At 42.8% G+C, this 22,204-nt stretch overlaps 1 protein-coding gene across 2 annotated transcripts; it reads right to left on the reverse strand.

Annotated features, from left to right (window-relative positions):
* Window positions 1-2,777: 2,777 nt before the first annotated feature.
* Window positions 2,778-14,721, reverse strand: LOC115175689 (nuclear receptor subfamily 1 group D member 2-like). 2 transcript variants are annotated; one of them, XM_029735128.1, is made up of 8 exons: window positions 14,123-14,721; window positions 10,075-10,193; window positions 9,849-9,937; window positions 7,207-7,351; window positions 6,144-6,982; window positions 5,585-5,770; window positions 3,872-4,082; window positions 2,778-3,539 (listed from the first exon to the last, which is right to left on the reverse strand). In XM_029735128.1, exons 2-8 carry the CDS (start codon window positions 10,154-10,156, stop codon window positions 3,343-3,345), a joined length of 1,749 nt encoding a protein of 582 aa, XP_029590988.1. In that variant the 5' UTR covers window positions 10,157-10,193; window positions 14,123-14,721; the 3' UTR covers window positions 2,778-3,342. The 2 variants fall into 2 exon arrangements, with proteins under 2 accessions (XP_029590988.1, XP_029590987.1); XM_029735127.1 differs by having other exon boundaries at window positions 10,075-10,299.
* Window positions 14,722-22,204: the final 7,483 nt, after the last annotated feature.

Here is a 22,204-nt window from a genome sequence, read left to right on the forward strand (position 1 = left end):
TGACCCACTGGAATTGTGATACAGTGAATTATACTTCCTGTAAACAATTGTTGGAAAAATGACTTGTGTCATGCACGAAGTAGATATTCTAACCGACTTGCCAAAACTGTAGAAATTTGGAGGGGTTGAAAAACGAGTTTTAATGACTAACATAAGTGTATGTAAACTTCCGACTTTAACTGTAAACAGGCTACAGTATCTTCATGTTTCCAGTAATGTCTTTCTCTCACTGCTGATTGTGGCCAAACCCCAAACTATTTTTCAATGAAATAATGGTTGAGTGTGTGTCCTGAATAGGAATCAAGCTCTTCAAGTGAAAGTCAATGGAACTGGATCTGTGAGGGTCTCACACTTGTCAAGTTGATTTCTAAATAGCAGTGAGATTTAACCTGAGTAAATGTTGCCTGTTATTGGTTCTTACAGTTTCCTGATCATTCTTGGACTGTGGAGAAAAATCCACTGCAAAGGAATGACAACACTATATACACAGATATTCATGTATGTGGCAATGCTTTCAGAGAGGAGAAAACAGACCACAGGGCAGGTCAGCGATGAAACGATGCACACATGATTGACAGAACAGATTCACTGAAGATGAAGAGCAGGCGAGTTGGTAGAAGAGAACTTGCAGTCTGAAATCATCAACCTAATAACGGGAATTCCTGCAAGTCAATTGATTACAGGCCGTGCAGACTCTTGCTGTTATTTACAATCATACTGTATTTGAATAGAATCCAGGTACTTCATGACTATATCTGTAGTCTGTGTGTACAGATTTGAAAAGTATGGTAGAGGACAAAAGCATCAGTCTATTTAAGTTTAGTGGTCCTCTGTTGAAACATTTGAGACAGTGGTATAAGAGTCCAACTGAATGACAAAAACATTCCTACAACGTTTCTCTCCCTTCTCACAACCACCGACCCTACAGCAACATGACACAAGTCTGCATAGCCTACATGTGTTTATGTAATGATTGATTTGTTTTTATTTCTGTCTTACACCAATTGGTGCCCAGCCTGAATGGGCTTTAAGACAAAGTATGTGCGTACAAAACATTATGCATAATTAGCAATCAAAGTACAGTTTTCACCTGTAAAATCAAACCACATGTTTTGATTAAACAACTTGCACCAAAACGAAAAATCTGAAATGGGTATAACAAGTCTAAAATAAAAAATGTCTCCTTTTAACATGGAAATAAACAACTAAAATGTCTCCAAGTGGAGATGTGTTGAGGAGTTGATAGGTAATATTGGTTAGCAATGTTAACCTTTGGCAGTTCGAATAACCTCCATGTATTTGACTTCCTGTCTGTTTGCTCCCCTATTGTTCAAATGGGAAGTCTATCACAATACACTATAATGATTAGGTGATGGGACCATGTCTGTCAATGATGGACTTCAGTTAGTTCATAACCCAACATCATTACCTACAAGAACATTTCATGATTTACAACATAACCCCCTCTGGAGAATGATAGCGTGTAAAACATATACACCACAGGAGGCTGCTGAGGGGAGGACAGCTCATAATAATGTCCGGAACAGGAGCGAATGGCATGAAACACATGGAAACCATTCCAGCCTTTACCACAAGCCCATCCTCCCCAATTAGGGTGCCACCAACTGTCTGATGTACACACATACAACTGCTGCACCATCAACTCAAATTATAAGCTTGAAATTAGAGATTCCTCTCAACAACAAATAAAGACATTCAATCAAAGCTCTTCCTCAGGTGACTAGCTAAGGCCACACCGAGACAGACGAAGTAGCAGCATTTACCCTGATTACATCTATGCTTTTACCACATTCCCTTTGTCTCAACACAGTTTAGAAAGGAGACAACACTTCTCTGTGGTCAGTCATTGTCAGTTGAGTTTAACTAGCCCTAACCCCCTTTAGAATCACCCTCTTTTTAGGCAGTAAGCACAACATCCTTTTGGATTAGTCTGCCTAAATAAACCACAAACATACACCCAAGGTGTAGAGCAGGGCTCTTTAACCCTGTTCCTGGAGGTTCTAACCCCAGTTGGACCTAACCTGGTTCAGTTTATCAACCAGCTAATTGTTAGAATCAAGTGTGCTAGACAAGGGTTGGTGTGAAAACCTACAGGAGGGTATCTCTCCGGGAACAGGGTTGGAGTGAAAACCTACAGGAGGGTATCTCTCCGGGAACAGGGTTGGAGTGAAAACCTACAGGAGGGTATCTCTCCGGGAACAGGGTTGGAGTGAAAACCTACAGGAGGGTATCTCTCCGGGAAGAGGGTTGGAGTGAAAACAACAGGAGGGTATCTCTCCGGGAACAGGGTTGGAGTGGCGCAGCGGTCTAAGGCACTGCATCTCACTGGATCGACTCCAGGCTATATCACAACCGGCCGAGATTGGGAGTCCCATAGGGCGGCGCACAATTGGCCCAGCGTCGTCCGGGTTTGGCCGGTGTAGGCCGTCATTGTAAATAAGAATTTGTTCTTAACTGACTTGACTAGTTAAATAAAGATTCAATTAATTAAAAAATAAATACCTACAGGAGAGCATCTCTCCGGGAACAGCGGTGGAGTTAAAACCTACAGGAGGTTAGCTCTTCGGGAACAGTGTTGGAGTTAAAACCTACAGGAGGTTAGCTCTTCGGGAACAGCGGTGGAGTTAAAACCTACAGGAGGTTAGCTCTTCGGGAACAGGGTTGGGGAGCCTGCTGTAGAAAAGCTAAACAAAAAGTCTAAATAGTCAGTCACATATCATATTGCACAAACGATGCAAAAATGCACATCTACACAATGTTAATAAAAGGTTATTCTCTAAGAAGGGTTGTACAGTCGCAAACATGTCCTGCACACACAGAAACAAGACAAAGAAACATTACACATCCATCTTCTGCTTGCGTCTGAACGTTTGCGTTCATGGTTATTACTTCAACAATAAAGGCCTTTTAGCCTCACAGTACGATAACTTTTAAGTCTTAAGCTTTTCCCCTCCCTGCCCTGTAACCGTGACACATTAGCCCACTAGTTCAACTTGTTTGTGAAGGAAAAAGATCACGTGAAGTGAGTGGCAGAATAAGAGGGTACTCTTGGGAGGTCAGGGTTCATAGTTCATTGGGGTAGCTGGTCGAGGTGTGTCAGGGTGGGTGGATAAATGGGCTTTGTGGTCTACAGCCACAGGCCTCAGGCCCAGTGTCCATGGTCATATTCATTAGGGTACACCTTAGCAAAAGGTTTTGCAATGGGGGGTGGGACGACAACAACGACAAGCATTTCTTATTGGTAGTACCTCCCCATTTCAGTAAATGTTCTTCCATTTGGTGCCTAATGAATACACCCCAGGTTCTGACCTTAGTTCTGGTCTAGGGATGGACCTTGAAGGCCAGCAGCTGCTCAGAGTGCATGTTATTGAGGGAGCTGAGGTCGGGCAGTCTGAAGAGCAGCTTGGTGAATATGGCCGACTCGTTAGGGTGGTTCTTAGTGAGGAGGCCCCTCAGGTGCCGGATCAGAGTCTCCTGAAGAGCCTCCACAGAGTTTACGTTCTCAATCCCTGAGCGATCTAGAACACAAAAACCACAGTAGAACGTTAGACTTGGTTCCTATACTTTTTTCTGATCACCATGCTTCCTGTATGTCTCTATGACATGAAGCTCGACCAACTGATATGGATAGAAGATGTAAGTAAGGAAACACTCACTATAATACAATGCATGCTTTCCAACACAACAAACATAGATAGCTACACTACTCTCTTGGTAGGAAGCCCTACAATACCATAACAACTCACAGTATTAAGTCAGTTTCTATGGGACCTATAAGAAAGTCTATATAAAGGGACAGGAAGTGCAAATCCTGTGAGTGGGGTCACAAGGTCACAGTTCGTGAGCCTACCGGCAGAGATGAGGACAACAGCGGTGAACAGGCTCATTTCCTCCTCGCTGAGGCCGAGCCCCATCAGCTTGTCACTGAAGTCCATCATGGAGGTCAGGAAGTCGCCGGCGCCCATGGCTTGTAACGTCTCCACGCTGTACTTGTTACCACCCAGAAACGTCACTGTGCGGTCTTTCACGTCAAACAGGGACGCAAAGCGGACCACTAGCACCTGGTGAAGTGACAGCAGACACTGGGTAAGTCTGGGTGAAGTGACTGGGGTAAGTCTGGGTGAAGTGACTGGGGTAAGTCTGGGTGAAGTGACTGCAGACGCTGGGTAAGTCTGGGTGAAGTGACTGGGGTAAGTCTGGGTGAAATGACTGCAGACGCTGGGTAAGTCTGGGTGAAGTGACTGCAGACGCTGGGTAAGTCTGGGTGAAGTGACTGCAGACGCTGGGTAAGTCTGGGTGAAGTGACTGCAGACGCTGGGTAAGTCTGGGTGAAGTGACTGCAGACGCTGGGTAAGTCTGGGTGAAGTGACTGCAGACGCTGGGTAAGTCTGGGTGAAGTGACTGCAGACGCTGGGTAAGTCTGGGTGAAGTGACTGCAGACGCTAGGTAAGTCTGGGTGAAGTGACTGCAGACGCTGGGTAAGTCTGGGTGAAGTGACTGCAGACGCTGGGTAGGTCTGGGTGAAGTGACTGCAGACGCTAGGTAGGTCTGGGTGAAGTGACAGCAGACGCTAGGTAGGTCTGGGTGAAGTGACTGCAGACGCTGGGTAAGTCTGGGTGAAGTGACAGCAGACGCTAGGTAAGTCTGGGTGAAGTGACTGCAGACGCTGGGTAAGTCTGGGTGAAGTGACTGCAGACGCTGGGTAAGTCTGGGTGAAGTGACTGCAGACGCTGGGTAAGTCTGGGTGAAGTGACTGCAGACGCTGGGTAAGTCTGGGTGAAGTGACTGCAGACGCTGGGTAAGTCTGGGTGAAGTGACTGCAGACGCTGGGTAAGTCTGGGTGAAGTGACTGCAGACGCTGGGTAAGTCTGGGTGAAGTGACTGCAGACGCTAGGTAGGTCTGGGTGAAGTGACTGCAGACGCTGGGTAAGTCTGGGTGAAGTGACTGCAGACGCTGGGTAAGTCTGGGTGAAGTGACTGCAGACGCTGGGTAAGTCTGGGTGAAGTGACTGCAGACGCTGGGTAAGTCTGGGTGAAGTGACTGCAGACGCTGGGTAAGTCTAGGTGAAGTGACTGCAGACGCTGGGTAAGTCTGGGTGAAGTGACTGCAGACGCTGGGTAAGTCTGGGTGAAGTGACTGCAGACGCTGGGTAAGTCTGGGTGAAGTGACTGCAGACGCTGGGTAAGTCTGGGTGAAGTGACTGCAGACGCTGGGTAAGTCTGGGTGAAGTGACTGCAGACGCTGGGTAAGTCTGGGTGAAGTGACTGCAGACGCTGGGTAAGTCTGGGTGAAGTGACTGCAGACACTGGGTAAGTCTGGGTGAAGTGACTGCAGACGCTGGGTAAGTCTGGGTGAAGTGACTGCAGACGCTGGGTAAGTCTGGGTGAAGTGACAGCAGACACTAGGTAAGTCTGGGTGGATCAACTGCATTTCAATGATAGCCTTATTGGTTCGGTTTTTCTACTGTTTTCATTCACATACACGTGAGACAATGGATAAGGGGTAGAGAAGAGAATACAATAAGAGGTTAATATAAGTGAGTGTTCTGAGAGTGGTCTTTACCTCAAAGGTACCAGCCTTGAGCAGGCTGACCTGGTCATGTTGTGAGAGGTCTCTGAAGCCTGGGATCCGCTTGGCAAATTCCACCACCTCCCTGACGGCTGGGGTGAAACTGTGGCTGAACTCCTCCCAGATCCCATGGCCTGACTTATGGGGGTTCACATGGGGAGACGTGTTCATGGGACACAGCTGAGGCCAGAGAGAGATGAAGGGAAAGAAGGACTTGGGTTAGGAGGAGGCACACACGACATATCATTCACATACTTATTAAATGGTAGATAAGGCGAGTACCCCAAATACAATGTGTTATGTTAACCCAATCTAAAGGTGTGAACACGCCCTCTAGAGATCAACTGTGGTGTTCCACAGGGATCGACTCTTAGACTTCAATTATTATTTATTTGATGCCAAATGCATCAACACTGCTTTGTCAAGTGCTTTGAGAATAAAGTGTTATAGAAATGTAGTCGATCATTATATTATATGACAAATCATAACATGTATATTAAATTAACTATAATATATCATACACTCTTTCTCCATCTGTCTATCTTGGACTCACCAGATGCATCCTGTTGCCCCTGTTCCACAGTAGTCCACTGAATCCTCCATGGGAATTGGAGGTGGCCTGGCTAGTGCTGTTGTTGCCTCCTCTCAGGCCATGGTGGGCGTAGGATGGGCAGTGGCCACTAGGGGAGCTGGTGGGCAGTCTGTCTCTGCTGTAAGGGCAGCGGTTCTCGCTGCGGCTGGTGGTGTGGTCCTCCTGGCGATGGTGGCTGTCAGGGCCCTGAGGCCCAGTGTTGGTGGGCCTCTCCTGAGCCTGGTAATGAGCCTGAGTGGCTTTGAATGAGGCCAGGTCATTTTGCTGGTTCTGGTTCTGCTGGTTCCCGGCCTCCTGCTGGTTCCGGTTCCTCTCGTCTATCCTCTTTCCAGTGTCACTGACATGTTGCACTGCCCCCGGGGAGGTCAGCAGGGGGTAGGCCTGGGGGGAGGGGCTACCTTGCTCCTGGTTGTACATGAAGGTCTCCTGGTGGGCCCGGGTCACCGAGCCAATCACCTCCTCTGACCCGCAGTCTGAAGCACTCGACGGAGACACGGAGTTAGGGCTGGGGCTTTTATTATTGGCGATCGCAGGCTCGCGGTCAGAGCTGGTCTCCTCAGATTGGTTGGACCCGGGGGAAGCGGCGGGAGAGGTGGAGGAGGAGGGGACGGAGCCTAGGCCAGAATCAACATATTGGGGGCGGGGCTCCACGGGGCAGGCTGGCGACTGAAGCTGATTGGCCAAGGGGAAGGGTGTGTTGCAGTGGAACTGGCTGTTGTTCATCATGTTGTTCACGGCACTCTGCATCTCTAGCAGCATGCGCTGCTTCTCACGCTTTGGGATGCGGCCGAAACGCACAGCTAAGGAGGAGAGAACATTTAGAAAGTGTCCTTGCCAAAATATATGTTTGTCTACGGATTATCAAATACTGTAAATCCCTGTTTGAAATCTAACAAACCGACTCTTTTCTTCATCTACTTCTTTCTCAATTATGTAACCCATGACAACCCACAATAACGGTAATACACCATGTATTATTGTAACTGGAGAGGGGATGTAGTTATATAAGGTAATAGAAACATACAGTCCTTGGACATGCCGACCAGTAGACACTTCTTGAAGCGACACTGCTGGCAGCGGTTCCTGTTGATCCTCATGATGGCACAGCTCTCGTTCTTCAGACATTTCTTATACTGGATGTTCTGCTGGATGCTCCGACGGAAGAAACCCTAGAGACAGACAGACTGGTGAGTCAGAGTTTTCAGAAATGTTTTATAACTGGGCCTTTTTCTAGAGTTACATCCGTGTTGAGGGGTTTTGCACTTTGTCCATTTGTATGCTGATATTATTTTTATGAAATATTTGATATCAAATTTGGCCATAGAAAAATGAGCCCCCTAAAACAGAGTGTATTAGGGTGCATGACGCCTCTGGGCTTTAGAGTTAGAAGGGGAGTTAATGTATTTTTTTAGTGGGTAGATCAGCTTTAATATTGCAGATTGGTTCTGGCTTCCATCAATGTAATTGTCTGCATCATTTCCAATCCCCCATATACAGTGGGGAGAACAAGTATTTGATACACTGCCGATTTTGCAGGTATAGCTCTCTGGTCTTGGCCATTGTGGAGAGGTTGGAGTCTGTTTGATTGAGTGTGTGGACAGGTGTCTTTTATACAGGTAACGAGTTAAAACAGGTGCAGTTAATACAGGTAATGAGTGGAGAACAGGAGGGCTTCTTAAAGAAAAACTAACAGGTCTGTGAGAGCCAGAATTCTTACTGGTTGGTAGGTGATCAAATACTTATGTCATGCAATAAAATGCAAATTAATTACTTAAAAATCATACAATGTGATTTTCTGGATTTTTGTTTTAGATTCCGTCTCTCACAGTTGAAGTGTACCTATGATAAATATTACAGACCTCTACATGCTTTGTAAGTAGGAAAACCTGCAAAATCGGCAGTGTATCAAATACTTGTTCTCCCCACTGTATATTTTTTGTAAATAAATAATTTATATATATTTTCCCCAAACCCTACCACACCTAATTGGAGTAAACTAATGGAAAACAACACTTAGGCTTCTACTTCCAGCTTATACATACTATATATACACATTTTACGGACACAGTATATTTTACAATAGTTATCTTTTGTTTGTTTTTAGTCCCATCCTTCAGCTCCACTGAACCCCTCCCATCTATCTCTGAAGAACATCCAGTTTTGATTTCTATTTGCCATATATTTTTCAACTGTGCTGTTTCCCAAAAGTTAGGAACCTTTCTATTCTACAAATTGTAAATTAAAGAAACATTTTTGCTAAGAGTATTATTATATTATTGATCGATTGACTATAGCTGTGTTAAAATACCCATATTAACATACTGTATAATACATACTTAATGAGTATGTACTACATACTATTAGTTAATTTTAGTATACTGTATATAGTATACAAACTATCATTTCAGTTGAGCGTACTAGTGCTTCGCCTGTCTACCGAAAGTTGATGCAACCTCTTACTAGCGTGTTAGCATAACAAATTACTAGATAGACATTTTATGACTTTGGCAGAAATTTCAACCAACTTTCTATGGCTTGTTTTAAAAATAGCAATATTTTGGAGATGATTTCATTTTCAAATAACTGAAAGTGAGATGTTGTAATCTGAATAAAGGGAAAAAGGCCATTCTAGAACATGGGGTGAGCCATTCATACTAATCTGCTGGAGAACCAGTTCGGATTAAAGTATAACTTCTGTATGACTGAAGCCTTTAGTGAGAGGTCTAATGCTTTAATAATTTCTGCCCTCCGAATTCATATTCATTACATAAATAGGCCAGTTTAATTTAGTCTGGCTTGCTGTTACAAATCAAATGGAATATATTTTCCTCATATAATTGGAAAAACAATTCTCTAGGTGTAGGTAAGGCCATAAGCAAATAGGTAAACTGGGATATGACTAAAGAGTTAATAAGGGTGATTTTTTCACAAATAAACAGGTATTTTCCTTTCCATGGTGGCAAGATCTTATCTATTTTTGCTAACTTGGGGCGGCAGGGTAGCCTAGTGGTTAGAGCGTCAGATTAGTAACCGAAAGGTTGCTAGATTGAATCCCCGAGCTGACAAGGTAAAAATCTGTCGTTCTGCCCTGAACAAGGCAGTTAACCCACTGTTCCTAGGCCGTCATTGAAAATACGAATGTGTTCTAAACTGACATGCCTAGTTAAATAAAGGTAAAAAGAAAAAATTATATTAAAATGTATTGTAGCAAGATCCTTTTTTTTCCTTCTGGATATGAATACCGAGTATATCCACTTCACCATCAGACCATTTTATTCGTAAACTACACAGTAATGTAAAAACTGTATTTTTTTATGATCCAATACGTAATATTGCATTTATCATAATTTGGTTGTATTCTAGACAGGTTAGAAAAAGTATCTAGATCCTCTAGAGGAGGGGGTGGCAGGGAGACTTTTGCTTGTCCCAGTGCTCTGACAGCAGAACTAGGTCATTAAGAGAGGAAAGAGTTAGAGGCTGTGGATAAAAATAAGGCAGAACTACTTAAAGCTGTATGGGTTCGATGAGGATGGCTGCTGTGATGATTTGACCCAGTTAGGCTACCATACCATTATGTCACCACGCCCTCTCTCTCACGTAACTATGATATTGAGGAACAACATGATGCAACATTGATTAGGCGTGTGTGTGTGTGTGTGTTCTCACCTTGCAGCCCTCACAGGCATGGACCCCATAGTGGAATCCAGATGCAATGTCTCCGCACACCTTACACAGCAGCACCAGGCCGTTGATTTCTGCAAAAACATCTCATCAGCACCCACTGAGGAAATACCTCAAAAAAATTAAATAGACCGTATTCATCCACAAATGATGTAAGCAAATAGTAATTGAATAGACATTCAAGTTATTACACAGCAGAGAAACCACTCACTAGTAATGTTGCATTTTGCAGTGGAAGCCGAGCGTCCGGTCTTCGCGATAGTGTGGGCCAGCGGGAGGGTGAGGCCTGCCATGTTCAGGGGCTTGTTCACCACGTTGCCCTGGCGACAGCTGTGGGAGGAGTTGTGTGTCAGAGAGGAGGAGTTGTAGCTGCAGTCATTTGAGTCACTATGACATGACTCAGGGCTAGAGGAGCTGATGTAGGCTATTACACCCCCTAGTGGAGAGAGAGAGAGAGACATGACGATTAGGCTAATAGTTTGACAGAATTAAATCTCTATGGATAGGGTTGCCTACTGGGGTAGCGGAGGTTCAAGTTACACAAAGAACAATGCATTTACATTACCTTATAAATAGAGTGAGTGTTTGAAAGGAATTTGAATAAAATGTTGTTTCTGAACATTTTTGCAGACTGAAGGATCTGGAAATTGTACAGTCCAAATCTCTTTTTAGCATTGAATTATTCCACCTATAAAATACTGCTGCCCCTATTCAATACAACTATCAGAACCGCCCCACTCCAAACTACCATTAACAGCATCCGGTTTACAAGCACTCAGTTTCCCTGATTCACATGTAGCAATCAAGTGACACTGATGTCACATGTTTCTCCTATGGAAACCAAATCTGATCTTGATTGGACCATAGCATAAAGAGGCTGTTTTATATTCGTAGCCTAGTGCCTACCCATAATTCCCTGGTGCTAGTAGCTCGGAGCCAGGAAGAGAGGCCGAGCACCCGCCCAGTCAGACAGCCTTGTTTTTTTATTCCCCTTTTTTACAGGTCAGGCTGACCTGGTTTCTCTCCCTCCATTCTGGTTAGATAATGCTCCTGTTACATATTGTCAGCAGGGAGTGTGGAGAATAGCCTGGCTACACTGCAATTGTTAGATATTGCTACACTGTCAGAACTAGAAGCACAAGCATTTCGCTACACTCGCAATAACATCTGCTAACCATGTGTATGTGACCAATAACATTTGACTTGTTTGAACTCACACAAGGCTCAAGATGGAAGCTCATCATCATTCAATCAAAGGGCAGGGCCAACATTGACGGATTGCGATTAATGCCTGCCAAATGTCATGTGGTCTAATGGAAGTATAACCTAATGTGATGTGTTCATGAGTTGGTTGTCTGCATGTTCCTTGTTGATCGAATTGCATTACAGAAGAAGTTTAGGCAAAATTCTAAAACAATCTCAAAAGGCACAACTGCCCTATTTTCAACAAACGAGGTCAATTTGGTTATATATTAACACATTCGGACATTTGCCAAAAGCCATTTAAAAATTTAAAAATCAATAACTAATTCACCGTTTGTCACAGAAACATAAAACGATGTATTATTTATTCTATAAATGTCTAGCATACCTTTACAACCTTTGTTTTGAGGAAAAATTCCAGTTTTGACTTGATAGAAATACATAATATATCAAATGCCATTTAAAACTGTTTAATTAAATCAATAACTAATTTGCACTTGGAATTTACATTTCAAGAGTAGTGATGCTGGACGGGCGGGCAGGTGCAGGCAGCAATCGGTTGAAGAGCATGCATTTAGTTTTACTTGTATTTAAGAGCAGTTGGAGGCCACGGAAGGAGAGTTGTATGGCATTGAAGCTCGTCTGGAGGGTACCAAGGCTGTTGAGTCTGCCAATGAGGATGTGGTGACTGACAGAGTCGAAAGCCTTGGCCAGGTCAACTGTGCAGCCTTGAACTGTGCAGCCTTGACCTGGCCAAGGCTGCACAGTACTGTTTCTTATCGATGGCGGTTAAGATATCGTTTAGGACCTTGAGCGTGGCTAAGGTGCACCCATGACCAGCTCTGAAATCAGATTGCATAGCAGAGAAGGTGCGGTGGGATTCGAAATGGTCGGTAATCTATTTGTTGACTTGGCTTTCGAAGACTTGAGAGAGGCAGGGTAGGATAGATATAGGTCTGTAACAGTTTGGGTCTAGAGTGTCCCCCCCTTTGAAGAGGGGGATGACCGCAGCTGCTTTCCAATCTTTGGGAATCTCAGACGACACGAAAGAGGTTGAACAGGCTAGTAATAGGGGTTGCAACAATTTCGGCAGATAATTTTAGAAAGAAAGGGTCCAGATTGTCTAGCCCGACTAATTTGTAGGGGTCCAGATTTTGCAGCTCTTTCAGAACATCATCAGACTGGATTTGGGAGAAGGAGAAATGGGGAAGGCTTGGGCGAGTTGCTGTGGGGGGTGCAGTGCTGTTGAACGGGGTAGGGGTAGCCAGGTGGAAAGCATGGCCAGCCGTAGAGAAATGCTTATTGAAATTCTCAATTATAGTGGATTTATCGGTGGTGACAGTTTCCTATCCTCAGTGCAGTGGGCAGCTGGGAGGAGGTGCTCTTATTCTCCAAGGACTTTACAGTGTCCCAGAACTTTTTTGAGTTTGTGTTGCAGGAAGCAAATTTTTGCGTGAAAAAGCTAGCCTTGGCTTTTCCAACTGCCTGTGTATATTGGTTTCTAACTTCCCTGAGAAGTTGCATATCACGGGGGCTGTTCGATGCTAATGCAGAACGCCGCAGGATGTTTTTGTGTTGGTTAAGGGCAGTCAGGTCTGGAGAGAACCAAGGACTATATCTGTTCCTGGTTCTACATTTCTTGAATGGGGCATGCTTATTTAAGATGGTGATGAAGGCATTTTTTTAAATAACCAGGCATCCTCTACTGAAGGGATGAGGTCAATATCCTTCCAGGATACCCGGGCCAGGCCGATTAGAAAGGCCTGCTCGCTGAAGTGTTTCAGGGAGTGTTTGACAGTGATGAGTGGAGGTCGTTTGACCGCTGACCCATTACGGATGCAGACAATGATCTTGGTTGAAAACAGCAGAGGTGTATTTAGAGGGCAAGTTGGTTAGGATGATATCTATGAGGGTGCCCGTGTTTACGGATTTGGGGTTGTACCTGGTGGTTTCATTAATAATTTGTGTGAGATTGAGGGCATCAAGCTTAGATTGTAGGATGGCTGGGGTGTTAAGCATGTCCCAGTTTAGGTCACAAAGCAGCACGAGCTCTGAAGATAGACGGGGGGCAATCAGTTCACATATGGTGTCCAGAGCACAGCTGGGGGCAGAGGGTGGTCTTTTGCAGGCGGCAACATTGAGAGACTTGTTTTTAAAGAGGTGGATTTTTAAAAGAAGAAGATGATGATAGATGATTAGGTTGTGAAATTATTGGCCTAATGATCAACTATAATTTACTTGACTCACTGATGACGTTCCTTTTTGGAACCCACCCCCACGTGGAACAGGCATTCTCGAAATACCCAGTGGTAGAAAACTATGGACCGCCGTTTGGGTCTTTGCATGTCAAAAAGATACTTGACGCGTCAAAATAACAATATGTAAACTATATGCAACTGTTGGCCAATCACTATATCAAAACCTCCTCATTCATCATCACCAACAAACTATGAAAACTGGGTCAGTTTACATTCCTGCAACCCTATAACTGCATGCAGTTTCACGTGTATCCACACCAGCTCGCAGGGCAGGATCTTTGGCAGAATTATGCTATGTTTACGTCACAGCGCTTCTTCACCAACCAAAGGGCGCAAGGGGAGCGTTAAAAGACAGACGTTTATACGTCACAGCGCTCCTCAACCAATCAGAGAGAGCGTATACAGAGTCGCACATGGCTAGCGACCAGTCCATGTGAGAAAAGGGACCTGCAACACTGTCCCAGCCTGTTGATTCTGAAATAACACACACACTGGCACTCCTAACCCACTTTAACCCAGTTTGAATTAAGGCTGATTACAGTAAGAAAGATCGGACATTAATGAGCAGGTTATTGCAAACCATTTGCTTATGTTTTGATTCAGAACATCACGCAACCCTTTAAAATCAGGATACTGACAAGTAGACTTGAAGTTGTAACATTCATCTAGGTTACAAAAAACTCATTAAACACACTATCAAGATGCAATGTTACAAACAGTTATTGTGTAGACACTAAAATATGCTACAGGCCTGTCAAATACATATTTATAAATGTATTGAGCATAAAATGAATTTACCTGCATTTGTAGACATGGAATGTCCTCTGAATGAAATCCCCTTGCAACCTGGAAGTCTGATGACGTGTTAGCTTGTTTTCAGCAACTTTTTCTGTCGCTGGTTGATACTACAGATCAATGAATTGAAGCATTCAGAAAATAGTCGGCAAACGCATTTAGGCCTACTCGTTCCGCAGATTACATCTATAGTGCAACAGCTACTGTTGCCAATCAGACTGATTTCGCACCGTGATATTTGACGACAACCATCTGTCAAAACTATTCACATAAATTCAAATGTATTCGTTTTGTTTAAAAGAACGCCCCGAATGAAACCAAAGATTGTAGCCAATTTTGTCGCTTCAGAATGAATCGAACGATCGGAATTCCGTTTCTTTTTCTTTCCGCAGAGCGCTCCAAAAAGCTGTCCGTCTGATGTTTTTTCTGTAGGCTAAAGATAGGCCTAAGCCTATAGCTATAACATAAAAATAGGTATTTTCTTGAAGGAAACGATAGCAAAGAGTATAAAGTTATCCTCTGCCAGAGAGATTCGTTGGATGACTGTTTCGATTAGAACTCTCTACTCAAACTGCTATGCTACCATGTGACCCATCACAGCGGCTCCTCCTTCCCTAGTTTAGCGCTGGTGTCAATGGGCAAGTTCGTTTTGCATGGCCCGGATCCCCGGGTCCTGACGATTTCGCTTAAAGACCAATGGAATGGTCTAAAATTAAGAAAGACTCCTCTCCTCGGGCACCGGACCAAGCAAAATGAACAAGCCCAATGTAACCCACTGACACACTTTTTACATGGCCACGCAGTCGTGGGTGAACATACATTGCTGATGGGTTCCAGTAGTATATCGTATAGCAACAAAAAACATGATAACATTTCTCCAACATATTGAATGCACTGAAGCATAAAATCAGAAAGGATTATAATAAGATTTTTCCCACATATATTGAGCTCTCAGGATTTTAAGAATGTAATAAATATATCAAGCAGTTTATATAAATTCTAAATGGCATATATTATTATTATATTATAAAATGCATTCTCACATTGGCAGCAAAGGTTTCTTCACACAGTCCAATGCAAAAAATATATTTTTTGAAATGATTTTCATTATTAAAAAGAATTAAACAATTTAATGTGCGTAATAGAGCATGCCAGCTTGTAGTCCTAAAACCCGGAAATTAGTTACCTCTGGTTCGTTCAGCCTTTCCTATGGGGAAAATTAACAGGGAAAGAATAGTTTGGGATAAATGGCGAAAATAAGGTTTGAGATTAACACAGGTTTAGATCTTATACGTTTTGTTCTTTGAGCTAATATCAGTCAGTTAACACGGCCTTTATTAATTATGAAGACTTTGTGTGTTTTTTTTTTTAAATAAGTGCTTAAGAATTCACAGAAAGTGACATTAGCTGATGAAGATTATCTCATAGAACCACAGACCTTATTTTCAGTAAAACTGTTTTGATACTGTAACAATTCTTCTAACAGTCTCTTCGGTAACCTACACTCTCACTGTGGCCCCAGATAGGGCATGTTAGGAGAAAAGTGGTCCTCGTGTCCAAGAGGTGAGGCAGAGGCCACAGAGAGGGGAGGCAACATAAGGGCAGACACATGCAGAATGACACACACACAGGTAACAGCTTGTTTCTTTACTCAGGAACGAGGTCAAAATGTAGATATCTGGGTGTAGGTCTGCATGTGCATTCGAAACACATGCAGCAAAGTAGACGTCACATGTAGCAAAGCACAGCAATCACAGATCAGAAGTAGTTGTTTATCATGACATTGAGTCGCTAGTTGACTTTACTGCAGCATCCTTTGGATATATGGGAGGTATTATATTCAACCACGCGAGGGACAAATGGAACCCAAAGGGTTGTTGAAAACCTCTCATATCTTCACCCACTTTGTTCCTGAATCCATGCACTTTGGTTGAAATGGGATGAACCACATCATTTCTCCATCAGCACCCTCTGTCCCACAATTTCTTGTCATATTGGTCGACAAGAATAAGGTGTCTACCTTTCCAACCAAGGTCAGCGCATTAACAAGGAGCAAATTTGAAGATAAGTAAAACAAGGATTTTTCAACAACTCAGAGGACAATGGAAGTTCACTTCAAATACGACAGCTTTGTAGATTTTCTGCTGCACTCAGTTGCCTGACAGACATGGAAAACACCACCTCACAGTATCAAGCTGCCTTGATGGGTTTGGAGCAGCCATATCCCAAAGAAGACTTCTCCTGACCACCTCCAATTTCCCTGGTTCTTTGGATTCCTCTGCCACCACAATGAAAGAAATAGACAAGCCCACACTTTTCTTCAGTTTCTGTTTTGGTGGAATTCTGGTCACCATAGGTGATGTGAACACTGCAGTGCCCCCAGCATAATCTGTGTAAGGGAACACCCCCCTGAAATGTACAAAAATGAATGGGATCTTATTGGCACCATACGAAACATATATACGATGTACAATACCACTCAAATGGACGTCTTTTCATTCAAAACTGATTGCAAATGCCATATTGCAAATGCCAAGTGTCACACAGCAAAAATCCAATAGATGGCGAGCGCGCTCCACTGTAAATGTTCTTATTGCAAATGTAACACAAGTCAAGACTCAAGAGTAAAATTTTGAAAATTTGAAAGAAATGTGTAAACTTATCACCCCCTTAAAAAAGTGCTTTCTGGACTGTTTTTTGAAATTCTTTCATTTTTTTGTTGTCAATTATACATGTATAAGAACCGTATGAACATACTTTTGTCATATTTTATTGTCATAATTTATTCAATTTTTTACTTGTCCATAAGGCATATGTTTTGTCCATTTGCAATATGATTTCATAGGTAGTCAAAAGTCAAAGTCAAAAGTCAGTGAACCATTGCCAAATGCAATAAGAAATGTCCAAATGCAATATGAAAGTAATGAAAGTGCCAAATCAGGATGTTTTGTCCATTTCTTATTGCAAATGTAACATAAGTCAAGATCCAAGAGTAAAATGTTGAAAATTTGAAAACAATTCTAAACTTATCACCCCCTTAAAAAAGTGCTTTCTGGACCGTTTTTCGGATTTTTTTAGATTTTTTTGTCAATTATACACGTATAACAACTGTATGAACATACTTTTGGCATATTTTATTGTCATCACATTTTTAAATGTTTTACTTGTCCATAAGGCATATGTTTTGTCCATTTGCAATACGATTTCATAGGAAATCAAAAGTCAGTGAACCATTGCCAAATGCCATAAGAAATGTCCAAATGCAATATGAAAGTATTGAATGTGCCAAATCAGGATGTTTTGTCCATTTGCAATATGATATCATAGGAAGTCAAAAGGCGAAGTCAAAAGTCACTTTTTTGGGTTTTTTTTGCCAAACGCCATAAGAAATGTCCAAATGCAATATGAAAGTATTGAAAGTGCCAAATCAGGATGTTATGTCCATTTGCCATGCACGATCATAGGAAGTCGGTTTCCAAACCCAAAAGTCAGTGAACCATGTCCAAATGGTATTTACACTGCCCAAATGATATATAGCCCTATGTTAAGGCATGAATCAACCTAGATGGTCTATTTGTCATGTATGATGAGCGAGAAGTGGGACTCTGTTGTTTTTTAACAGTTTTTTGAAAAACGTCCAAAATTACCAAGGGCGCCCCCTATTGGATGGGCACAGGTGGGGGGTGCTCCCTACCCAACCGTAGACCCCTTGCTCCCCCCTAAAGGCATTAAAAACCATTTTAAAAATGTGCTTCTGATAACCCATTCCAATCACCAGGTACACGGCTGTCCATTTGCAATATGTTTCACTGGGCATTTAGCATCACGAATTTGACATGCTCAAAAATACTGCAGAAATGCAAAATTGACTGGCCGATGAACTCGGGATGGCCGGGCAGTGATAGTGGTTCCTCTCCATCGCTCGTTGTGTTGATTTCATCATGTCCATTTGGTGATGTTTTTTCACTGTTGAATCTTATTGCAAACGTACTGTCCATTTGCAATGTTTCAATAGGCATTTAGCATCACAAATTTGACATGCTCAAAAATACTGTTGATTTCAGAATGTCAATTTGGTGATGGTCTATCACTGTTTAAACATATTGCAAATGGACAAAAGTCAGCCAGCAAGTCACAGTCCATCAGTCAATTAGATATCATTCTGACACCAAACTGATACAAACTGACACCACACCCACTTTTTCAAACTCGTTTAGAAGCCCACTATGACATATTTCAGAGCAGGCCCAAAATTCACAGTGCCTTCTGTTTAAACCATAATAAAAACATAAAACACATAGTTATGTTCTAGCTGCGGGTCCAGTTCTGACATTATGTGTAGGCCTAGCTGAGGCGACCCCGAAACCCAAGTTTCGGCTCGATAGGTTATTTGGAGCCTGAGCAGCACCTTAATTGGTGCTGAAAATCCACATTTTCTGGGCGTTGCTACGGGGTCCTTGAATGAGCTATCAGACAGAAACTTTAGGTGCCGTCTCTATGGGCCGAGGCGGTTTCAATGCACCTAGTCTTGCGACTCTGGAACTTTTCTAAATGTCGTCATTTTTGTGACGGTCAAAATGAATTGAAGTTATTGCAAATGTACGAGGCTGTTTCTTGGTCTGAGAACCTTCTAGAGCCACATAACTCACCGTGCACTATCGACTTGAGCTCTAGAACAGGTTTCTAGAGTTTCTAGGTCTGACGGTTCTTTGATAGTTCTAACAAAGGTAACTATTGCAGGCTCTGTGTGTCTCTCTGTCCTTGCTGTGTGTGTGTGTGTGTGTGTGAGCTTTTCTTGGAAATCTGATGGGGGAAATGATTGATTTACAGTTCATGAGGGTTGCCTAAATCAAATCAAATCAAATCAAATTTATTTATATAGCCCTTCGTACATCAGCTGAAATGTCAAAGTGCTGTACAGAAACCCAGCCTAAAACCCCAAACAGCAAGCAATGCATGTGAAAGAAGCACGGTGGCTGGGAAAAACTCCCTAGGAAAAACTCCTAATCACACGTATGAAGTTTTGGAAAGATCTGACTTTTTTAACCCTTCGAAACAGCCCCTATGTCCCCAATTTAAGGGACTTCCAGTTGGCACAGGAAGCTGAAAGTAAACACATATCCTCATTGGGGTAGGGAATCCTGAGTTTAAAGTCTTTACGTTAAGAATTGACTGATCTACATAGGGTTGAATGCAGTGATTTTCACAAACTGCAGGTTTGGTATATCAAAACACCTTTAGGGTGAATTGAATCACTTCCGGTTGCTCCAGGAAGCTTAGAATCAACGCAGGTAGACCTCATAGTGGCCTGATGAATTGTCATCGAAGACAGGTTCATAAGGCATTCATAACCCACATAGGCTTCAGGTTGAATTTATGGGAGCAGGCAATGTATTCCTATGGGGAGAGAAGTCATTACAAACTGTTTGATGTAAACACCTTATTTTCATGTTAAGGGTTAATGCCACACGGTTAAGGTTAGGCTTGCACAGATCGGGAGGACCTCAGGAACGTTCCTGAGGTCGAATTGTGCTTCTAACCCTAACGGTTCTTTCGCTGTCACCCAAAAGCACTTGAAATTTAGGGCCAGCCGTCATTATGGGCCTACTTTTCTCACGCTCGCTGTGCTCAGACCGAGCAAGCTACGGTCAAGCGGGGCATCTCGTTGAACTCGGCACAGCCTAGAGATTATGGTAATGCCATTGCAGGCTCTGTGTCTTTAACCTCTCTAGGGTATGTGGGACGAAATCGTCCCACCTACTCAACAGCCAGTGGAATCCCGTGGCGCGTTATTCAAATACCTTAGAAAAGCTATTACTTCAATTTCTCAAACATATGACTATTTTACACCATTTTAAAGACAAGACTCTCGTTAATCTAACCACACTGTCCGATTTCAAAAAGGCTTTACAACGAAAGCAAAACATTAGATTATGTCAGCAGAGTACCCAGCCAGAAATAATCAGACACCCATTTTTCAAGCTAGCATATAATGTCACATAAACCCAAACCACAGCTAAATGCAGCACTAACCTTTGATGATCTTCATCAGATGACAATCCTAGGACATTATGTTATACAATACATGCATGTTTTGTTCAATCAAGTTCATATTTATATCAAAAACCAGCTTTTTACATTAGCATGTGACGTTCAGAACTAGCATACCCACCGCAAACTTCTGGTGAATTTACTAAATTACTCACAATAAACGTTCACAAAAAACATAACAATTATTTTAAGAATTATAGATACAGATCTCCTTTATGCAATCGCTATGTCCGATTTTAAAATAGCTTTTCGGCAAAAGCACATTTTGCAATATTCTGAGTAGATAGCCCAGCCATCACGGGCTAGCTATTTAGACACCCACCAAGTTTGGCCCTCACCAAACTCCGATTTACTATGAGAAAAATTTGATTACCTTTGCTGTTCTTCGTCAGAATGCACTCCCAGGACTTCTACTTCAATAACAAATGTTGGTTTGGTTCAAAATAATCCATAGTTATGTTCAAATATCCTCTGTTTTGTTTGTGCGTTCAAGACACTATCCGAAGGGTGACGAAGGGTGACGCGCCCGACGCGTTTCGTGACAAAAAAATTCTAAATATTCCATCACCGTACTTCGAAGCATGTCAACCGCTGTTTAAAATCAATTTTAATGCGATTTTCTCGTAAAAAAGCAATAATATTCCGACCGGGAAACACTGTTTTAGTTCAAAAACGAAAAAATAAAAACATGGTGTCGCCTCGTGCACGCGCCTCAGTCTCATTGTTCTCTGATCGACCATTATCCAAATGCGCTACTGTTTTTCAGCCAGGGCCTGCAAAGACATCATTCAGTGTTTTGCCGCCTTCTGAGAGCCTATGGGAGCCGTAGGAAGTGTCACGTTACAGCAGAGATCCTCAGTTTTCAATAAAGAGAGTGTAGAAGCCCAAGAAATGGTCAGACAGGCAACTTCCTGTAAGGAATCTTCTCAGGTTTTTGCCTGCCATATGAGTTTTGTTATACTCACAGACACCATTCAAATAGTTTTAGAAACTTTAGAGTGTTTTCCATCCAAAGCCAATAATTATATGCATATTCTAGTTTCTGGGCAGTAGTAATAACCAGATTAAATCGGGTATGTTTTTTATCCGGCCGTGCAAATACTGCCCCCTACCCTAGAGAGGTTAAGCCACGCACCGTGTCACTCCATCCTTGCTGTGTGTTTTTTCTTTGACATCTGTTGGGAGAAATGACTGATTTACAGTTCATGAGGGTTGCCTAATCACACATATGAAGTTTTGGAAAGATGTGGCCTTTTTAACCCTTCAAAACAGCCCCTATGACCCCAATTTAAGGTACTTCCGGTTGACACAGGAAGCTGAAATTGAACACTTATCCTCCTTGAGGTAGGGTCTTACAGAATTTTGAGTTTTAAGTCTTTACGTTAATAACTGACTTATTTATAGAGGGTTGAATGATTGAGTGTTATTTCAGAAAATCACACGCGGACGTCTAGTAAGGGACCTTGCAATATGGAGTTTCTCATCGATCATACAGCAAATGCCAAAATGTTCCCTTCATGTATGTAAGGGCTCCCGAGTGGCGCAGCAGTCTAAGGCACTGCATCTCAGTGCTAGATGCTTCACTACAGACACCCTGGTTAGATTCCAGGCTGAATCACAACCGGCAGTGATTTGGAGTCCCATAAGGCAACGCACAACTGGCCGAGCGTAGTCCTGGTTTGGCCGTCATTGTAACTAAGAATTTGTTCTTAACTGACTTGCCTAGTTAAATAAAGGTTAAAAAAAAAACTGGCCAGGGAGAAATGTGAGAAAGTTCTATAACCACATCGTTCTCCAACTCAACACCCTTGCTGCTCTATCCTGAGTCCTTTCAAACAGTGTATTGTGTTTGAAGCTTACGTCTTTACGTTGAACTGAGTAGTGGTGCAACAGGTTAGGGGAAGAGGACAGTGCTTCACACCGTGTTACTTTACCATTTATCTGAAAACCTGTGCTTAACGTTGAGCAGTCTAATGTATGATATGCAGGCGTTTTGTCTTAAAATGTGAAATTTCTTCCAGTTTAAACGGACAT

Source organism: Salmo trutta, chromosome 36, assembly GCF_901001165.1.
Source record: "Salmo trutta chromosome 36, fSalTru1.1, whole genome shotgun sequence".
Lineage (NCBI taxonomy): Eukaryota > Metazoa > Chordata > Actinopteri > Salmoniformes > Salmonidae > Salmo > Salmo trutta.

Excerpts from the sequence above, each read along its gene's own strand:
- LOC115175689 (XM_029735127.1), bottom strand. Across the intron at positions 9,938-10,074 it reads TGCAAAATGCAACATTACTA|AAATCAACGGCCTGGTGCTG; the intron begins GTGAGTGGTTTC and ends ATGTTTTTGCAG. Across the intron at positions 7,352-9,848 it reads ATGCCTGTGAGGGCTGCAAG|GGTTTCTTCCGTCGGAGCAT; the intron begins GTGAGAACACAC and ends GTCTGTCTCTAG.